This window comes from Triticum aestivum, chromosome 7D (genome assembly GCF_018294505.1).
Source record: "Triticum aestivum cultivar Chinese Spring chromosome 7D, IWGSC CS RefSeq v2.1, whole genome shotgun sequence".
Taxonomy (NCBI): Eukaryota; Viridiplantae; Streptophyta; class Magnoliopsida; order Poales; family Poaceae; genus Triticum; species Triticum aestivum.
The window spans coordinates 230,459,682-230,467,279 of NC_057814.1; the positions used below are offsets into that span (position 1 = coordinate 230,459,682).

A 7,598-nucleotide genomic window follows, 5' to 3' on the forward strand; every position below is an offset into this window, starting at 1 on the left:
CATGACGTTCAAAACGTCGTTGAAGTCCCGGTTCTAAGCCGTAAAGCATGGCACACTGAACTATCGAGTAGTCATCAGCTTTGCTCTGCCAGACGTTCATAACATCTGGCATTGCTCCTGCAGCGGGTTTGGCACCTAGCGGTGCTTCCAGGACGTAATTCTTCTGTGCAGCAATGAGGATAATCCTCAAGTTACGGACCCAATCCGTGTAATTGCTACCATCATCTTTCAACTTAGCTTTCTCAAGGAACACATTAAAATTCAACGGAACAACAGCACGGGCCATCTATCTACAACAACATAGACAAGCAAAATACTATCAGGTACTAAGTTCATGATAAATTAAAGTTCAATTAATCATATTACTTAACTCCCACTTAGATAGACATCCCTCTAATCATTTAAGTGATCACGTGATCCAAATCAACTAAACCATGTCCGATCATCACGTGAAATGGAGTAGTTTTCAATGGTGAACATCACTATGTTGATCATATTTACTATATGATTCACGCTCGACCTTTCGGTCTCAGTGTTCCGAGGCCATATCTGTATATGCTAGGCTCGTCAAGTTTAACCCGAGTATTTCTGCGTGTGCAAAACTGGCTTGCACCCGTTGTATGTGAACGTAGAGCTTATCACACCCGATCATCACGTGGTGTCTCGGCACGACGAACTTTGGCAACGGTGCATACTCAGGGAGAACACTTGTACCTTGAAATTTAGTGAGAGATCATCTTATAATGCTACCGTCAATCAAAGTAGAATAAGATGCATAAAGGATAAACATCACATGCAATCAATATAAGTGATATGATATGGCCATCATCATCTTGTGCCTTTGATCTCCATCTCCAAAGCACCGTCATGATCACCATCGTCACCGACTTGACACTTTGATCTCCATCGAAGCATCGTTGTCGTCTTGCCAACTATTGCTACTACGACTATCGCTACCGCTTAGTGATAAAGTAAAGCAATTACAGCGCGATTGCATTGCATACAATAAAGCGACAACCATATGGCTCCTGCGAGTTGCCGACAACTCTGTTACAAAACATGATCATCTCATACAATAAAATATAGCATCATGCCTTGACCATATCACATCACAACATGCCCTGCAAAAACAAGTTAGACGTCCTCTACTTTGTTGTTGCAAGTTTTACGTGGCTGCTATGGGCTGAGCAAGAACCGTTCTTACCTACGCATCAAAACCACAACGATATTTTGTCAAGTTAGTGTTGTTTTAACCTTCATAAGGACCGGGCGTAGCCACACTCGATTCAACTAAAGTTGGAGAAACTGACACCCGCCAGCCACCTGTGTGCGAAGCACGTCGGTAGAACCAGTCTCGCATAAGCGTACGCGTAATGTCGGTCCGGGCCGCTTCATCCAACAATACCGCCGAATCAAAGTATGACATGCTGGTAAGCAGTATGACTAGTATCGCCCACAACTCACTTGTGTTCTACTCATGCATATAACATCTACGCATAAACCTGGCTCGGATGCCACTGTTGGGGAACGTAGTAATTTCAAAAAAATTCCTACGCACACGCAAGATCATGGTGATGCATAGCAACGAGAGGGGAGAGTGTTGTCTATGTACCCTCGTAGACCGTAAGCGGAAGCATTATGACAACGCGGTTGATGTAGTCGTACGTCTTCACGATCGACCGATCCTAGCGCCGAAGGTACGGCACCTCTGCGGACTGCACACGTTCAGCTCGATGACGTCCCACGAACTCACGATCCAGTAGAGCTTCGAGGGAGAGTTCCGTCAGCACGACGACGTGGTGACGGTGATGATGTTGCTACCGATGCAGAGCTTCGCCTAAGCACCGCTACGATATGACCGAGGTGGAATATGGTGGAGGGGGGCACCGCACACGGCTTGGAACAATCAACTTGTGTGTCCTAGGGTGCCCCCCTACCCCTGTATATAAAGGAGCAAGGGGGAGGCCGGCCGGCCCTTGGGGCGCGCCAATGAGGGGGGAGTCCTCCTACTAGTAGGAGTAGGACTCCCCTTTCCTAGTCCAACTAGGAAGAGGGAAGGGGGAAGGAAAGAGAGGGAGAGGGAGAGGGAAAGAGGGGCCACACCCCCTCCCCTAGTCCAATTCGAACTCCCCTTGGGGGGCGCGCCACCTCCTGGGCTGCTGCCCTCTCTCTCCCCTAAGGCCCACTAAGGCCCAATACTTCCCCGGGGGTTCCGGTAACCCCTCCGGCACTCTGGTTTTCTCTGAAACCACCGGGAACACTTCCAGTGTCCGAATATAGTCGTCCAATATATCAATCTTTATGTCTCGACTATTTCGAGACTCCTCGTCATGTCCGTGATCACATCCGGGACTCCAAACTATCTTCGATACATCAAAACACATAAACTCATAATACCGATCGTCACCAAACGTTAAGCGTGCGGACCCTACGGGTTCGAGAACTATGTAGACATGACCGAGACATGTCTCCGGTCAATAACCAATAGCGGAACCTGGATGCTCATATTGGTTCCTACATATTATACGAAGATCTTTATCGGTCAAACCGCATAACTACATACGTTGATCCCTTTGTCATCGGTATGTTACTTGCCTGAGATTCGATCGTCGGTATCTCAATACCTGGCCCAATCTCGTTACCGGCAAGTCTCTTTACTCGTTCCGTAATGCATCATCCCGCAACTAACTCATTAGTCACATTGCTTGCAAGGCTTATAGTGATGTGCATTACCGAGAGGGCCCAGAGATACCTCTCCGACAATCGGAGTGACAAATCCTAGTCTCGATCTATGCCAACTCAACAAGTACCATCGGAGACACCTGTAGAGCACCTTTATAATCACCCAGTTACGTTGTGACGTTTGGTAGCACACAAAGTGTTCCTCCAGTAATCGGGAGTTGCATAATCTCATAGTCATAGGAACATGTATAAGTCATGGAGAAAGCAATAGCAGTAAACTACAATGATCAAGTGCTAAGCTAACGGAATGGGTCAAGTCAATCACATCATTCTCCTAATGATGTGATCCCGTTTATCAAATGACAACTCATGTCTATGGTTAGGAAACTTAACCATCCTTGATCAACGAGCTAGTCAAGTAGAGGCATACTAGTGACACTCTATTTGTCTATGTATTCACACATGTATTATGTTTCTGGTTAATACAATTCTAGCACGAATAATAAACATTTATCATGAAATAAGGAAATAAATATTTCCTTCAATAAGGAAATAAACATTTCCTTCAATTCGATCGTCGGTATCTTCATACCTAGTTCAATCTCATTACCGGCAAGTCTCTTTACTCGTTCTGTAATACATCATCCTGTAACTAACTCATTAGTCACTTTGCTTGCAAGGCTCCTTATGATGTGTATTGCCGAGAGGGCCCAGAGATACCTCTCCGAAACTCGGAGTGACAAATCCTAATCTCAATCTATGCCAACTCAACAAACACCTTTGGAGATACCTGTAGAGCATCTTTATAATCACCCGGTTACGTTGTGACATTTGATAGCACACAAGGCATTCCTCCGGTATCCGGGAGTTGCATACTCTCATAGTCGAAGGAATATGTATTTGGCATGAAGAAAGCAATAGCAATAAAACTGAACAATCAATATGCTAAGCTAACAGATGGGTCTTGTCCATCACATCATTCTCCTAATGATGTGATCCCGTTATCAAATGACAACTCATGTCCATGGTTAGGAAACCTTAACCATCTTTGATCAACGAGCTAGTCAAGTAGAGGCTCACTAGGGACACAATCTCTGTCTATGTATTCACACATGTATTTAGGTTTCCGATCAATACAATTCTAGCATTAATAATAAACATTTATCATGAATAAGGAAATATAAAATGACAACATTATTATTGCCTCTAGGGCATATTTCCTTCACCACCCGCTCATCCTCTATGGACTCGAGGATGGCATGATTTTCAGCAATGAGGTCCGGGGCGGCAAGGGTGATAACGTCTACGCGCTTCGCTTCAAGATGTACCTTCATCGTGAGGTGATCCTCCTCCATCAATATGCAGAACTACTTCGGTGCCTCCTCCACCGAGGGGTGGGGGATGACGTCGACCCCATCGACGGCGGCACCCGCCATCTCCAACCCAAAGCCGGTTGGATCAACCGCCAAGATTGCCTCCTTTGAGCGTGTGGCTCCCCCTCCTCTTCTGAGGTCAGAGGAAGGTCAGTCGTAATGCGGGGCATGGGCCTGGCCTCCACGGTGCGACCTCTGGGCACGACGCTCCGACGTCAAAAGCTTGTAGTACGCGATCTTCGTGCGCCCCAGGCTCATGCGAGGAGGATGGCTCGTAGGGGGAGTCTGGATGGAACTGCACACGCACACTCATGCAGTGGAGTGAGTCTCCGCAACATCGGTAGGTGGCCAAACATCTAGAGCAGGAGTAGAAAAATCCAAAGGGATCACGGGATGAATCTGAACAGACTTCACGGGCTAGAGCGGACAAACCTCTGTCACTAACAACCGGGAATTTGACCTCTCACTGGCGAGAGGGATTGTGCTTATCTTTCGGTTGCCTCGACTTCGCACAGGTGCTTTGAAGGATCTGATCTTTTATCGCGAGCAAGTCTCGCTCTGTCTTGATTGCCTTGAGCTCAGCCATGTCTGCAGCAATTTGGTGCCACTTGAATCTCTCCCGAAAGGCAGCCATCGGATTTGATTCCCGTAGCATGTCCAGACGTGCAATTGTGGAGCGTGAGTTCCCCATCGAGCACTAAGGTGCCGCCCATCGTCTTCTCGCCATGATCTCTTCCACACGTTCCGCTGTGGTCCCCGCCCACAGGGCCAACGGGTGCGACACCAATATGGATGCACCCGATGGCGGCGGTGGAGACAGCTCTCCGATGCGCCTCCACCACCGCCAAGATCCCATCTCCGGGCTCGCGCTTGAACTGGATCTGGAGTCCTCCTCTGCTTCGCACGCATGCTTCCTTTTTCTCTCAACGCCAAGGCGAGGAGTGGGCACAAAGCGTAGCGGCGGGATGGAAGATCCCGATCCGGAGGCGGCAGTAATGGCAGTAGGTGGGGGCGGTGGTTCGGCGGCGCGACAGAGAGGGGAGGCGAGTGTGATGGCATTCCCCAGATGTCTCCTGTTCTGGAAACACCATTTTTCATAAAGAAGAAGTGATCTCTAGAGAAAATATATATGGTATGCGATCAATATTTGGTAGAAGTACAAACCCTTTGTGAGTACTTCATCACTCTTATACAATCACAGTATTTTTCATGGCTTTTTTCTATATAAAAAAACATGCATCCGCATGACAGGTCAAACCGGTCCCACACATCACACATTTTCTTCGTTTCCCTTGACGTTTCCTCTTTTCACCCAACCCTCTCTCCTCCCTCCTCGCGCACCTTCCCCTTCCCGACCCGACACGACCCGAACCGGGAGATCCTCCAGATCAAGCCGCCTAGCCTAGGGCCACGCTGCCACCCACCCACCACCCATGGCCGAGGTCGCCGATGCGCCCCGCCGCGCGGCGCCTGGGGCCTCCTCCTCCCCACCCCCTCCCCCCTCCTCCGCCGGCGGCAGCGGCGACCGCAAGCGTGGCCGCTCCTCGCCCGTGCTCCCGCCGCCTCCCCCCGGCCCCCCTCCGCCGGCGGCGCAAAACAAGCGGCACCGGACAGAAGGAGGTGGGTTCGACCGGCGCCGTCTTGGTGGCGGGCAGGACGACAGGAGGTGAGAGCCTTTCGAAAGTTTGGTGCGGGGTTGGGGCAGGGATGGAGGGAGTTCAGCGAGCTTGGTAGCCGGACCAAACAAATCAGAGCTTGCTTGGATCCTTGCTTGTTGCTGTCACTCGAGATCGTTCGTTGCTGATTAGAGATCTCTTAGATTGGTGTCGCCGTATTGGTTAGAACTATTTAGTTGTAGCGTTCTGGATTTGCAGTGTGCAACAAGCCTGTCCAAGGCATGCTGCTGTATTTCTTCTAACTGTGGTTTTCCAAGCGAGTGAAGACGTTGAGGTTGGTTATGGTCTCGCAATTGCTTCTTAGTTCCTGAATCCCAGTAACACCATAAAAATCCTGAGCTACTCATGCACTGACTGAGCTTATTAAGTGGCTTTAGGTGCTGCACTTTGTTTTGATCCCGGAGTTGCTATTTGTTAAAATAACGAACATAAAGGATGCATTTATCTGATTGTTTGGGTGTCTACCAGTGTCTGGTTTTTGTGCTTACAAGTTTTGTTGAGCGCTGCTGCAGATTCTAAAATTTCTGTGCTTCTATTTCCTAGGTTTGGGAATGATCATGGTGGCCAAGGTCGACACAACAATCGTGCACCAGGTATGCATTAGTGGAGGAGGGTCATGCAGTACTCAATAATTATTCATATGGTACGTTGGAGGAGGGTCATGCAGTATTCAATAATTATTCATATGGTATGTTCGCTATTGGATTTAAAACTAGTAGTTTTAAGTTCCAGATAGATTGAAAGTCTGGCTTGAGTTCATTTGCCTCGTGAGTTACGTCAAGACTTATGAGCGAGCCATACTTAATGTAGTCATCATACTGGACCATGAACCAAAGCAAACACAGGGCATACTTTTTTTAAACTTTATTAGGATCTACTCCCTCTGTCCGGGTTTATTAGGCTGGAGGGCAACGCAGCGACGTCCTTCATTCTAAGGCCGCTCGAGGAAATGGCTCGCTATTCGGCCGCTGTTGTCTCGATCATCTCTCTTCGTTTAGTTTTCGATGCTATTAATTAGGTAACTGTTAGCATGCACAAAGATTAAGACAGAGGTGTGCATGATATGGAAACTGCCAGCCAGTGCATGCGTTCACCCTCCCTTCCGATTGTTCATGCAGCGTCCGAGTGCACGAGGCGTGGGCCTGGGTGGCATTAGCTAGCCTAATAGTTTTGGGGTAAATTAACGCCATTAAATTACTTTCCTTCCAAAGCGCTTGCTGATATCTGTAAAGCGCGTGGGTCCCTTGGTCCTGCCAATCCGGTCGACGGCCTAATAAAACCAGACAGAGGGAGTAGCAGAATATGAAGAGAAGTCATTTAAAAATGAATGGCATATGGGCACATAAATTATTTCTTGTCTACTTTAGTATCTTATGGATGTAATTGTTTGTTAATGGCGTGCATTTTGGTTTGCGTCCAACATATTCTATAGATTGGCATGATTCTGGACGTGGTGGATGGAATGAAGGATCAGGGAACTCCCGTAGGTACGCATGTTCTCCCTCCGTCGAAAAATGTAACGTGCCCGAACATCCCAAGATTCCCAAGATTCAAGTTCGACCAACGATTTGGTCAATAAAATGTGGTTCATTGTAACAGAAAAACATATCATTGCCTTTGTATTTGAATGTATTTTCTAATGATAGAACTTTTGTGTCACATAATATGCCTTACATTCTGCAATGGAGGGCGTAATTCCGAACAACCTCCATTCATTTTGGTGATGCACGTTGGACGTTATTAAGTCACTAATTATACCTGCTAAGATGAAATCAGTGACTAATTATACCTGCTAAATGAAATGATTATGAGTACATGCTTTGCATTCTGTATTATACAAATTTCAGAACATGTTGAGTTTTTTTTG

At 47.5% G+C, this 7,598-nt stretch overlaps 1 protein-coding gene across 1 annotated transcript in view; it reads left to right on the plus strand.

Moving 5' to 3' along the window:
- Window positions 1-5,370: 5,370 nt before the first annotated feature.
- LOC123168999 (serrate RNA effector molecule) overlaps window positions 5,371-7,598 on the plus strand; it is a 9,499-nt gene continuing 7,271 nt past the window's right edge. The window contains exons 1-3 of the mRNA XM_044586861.1: window positions 5,371-5,721; window positions 6,275-6,324; window positions 7,164-7,218. Of these exons, the coding sequence (XP_044442796.1) occupies window positions 5,489-5,721; window positions 6,275-6,324; window positions 7,164-7,218 (338 nt within the window). The 5' untranslated portion in view covers window positions 5,371-5,488. The remainder of the gene's footprint in view (window positions 5,722-6,274; window positions 6,325-7,163; window positions 7,219-7,598) is intronic.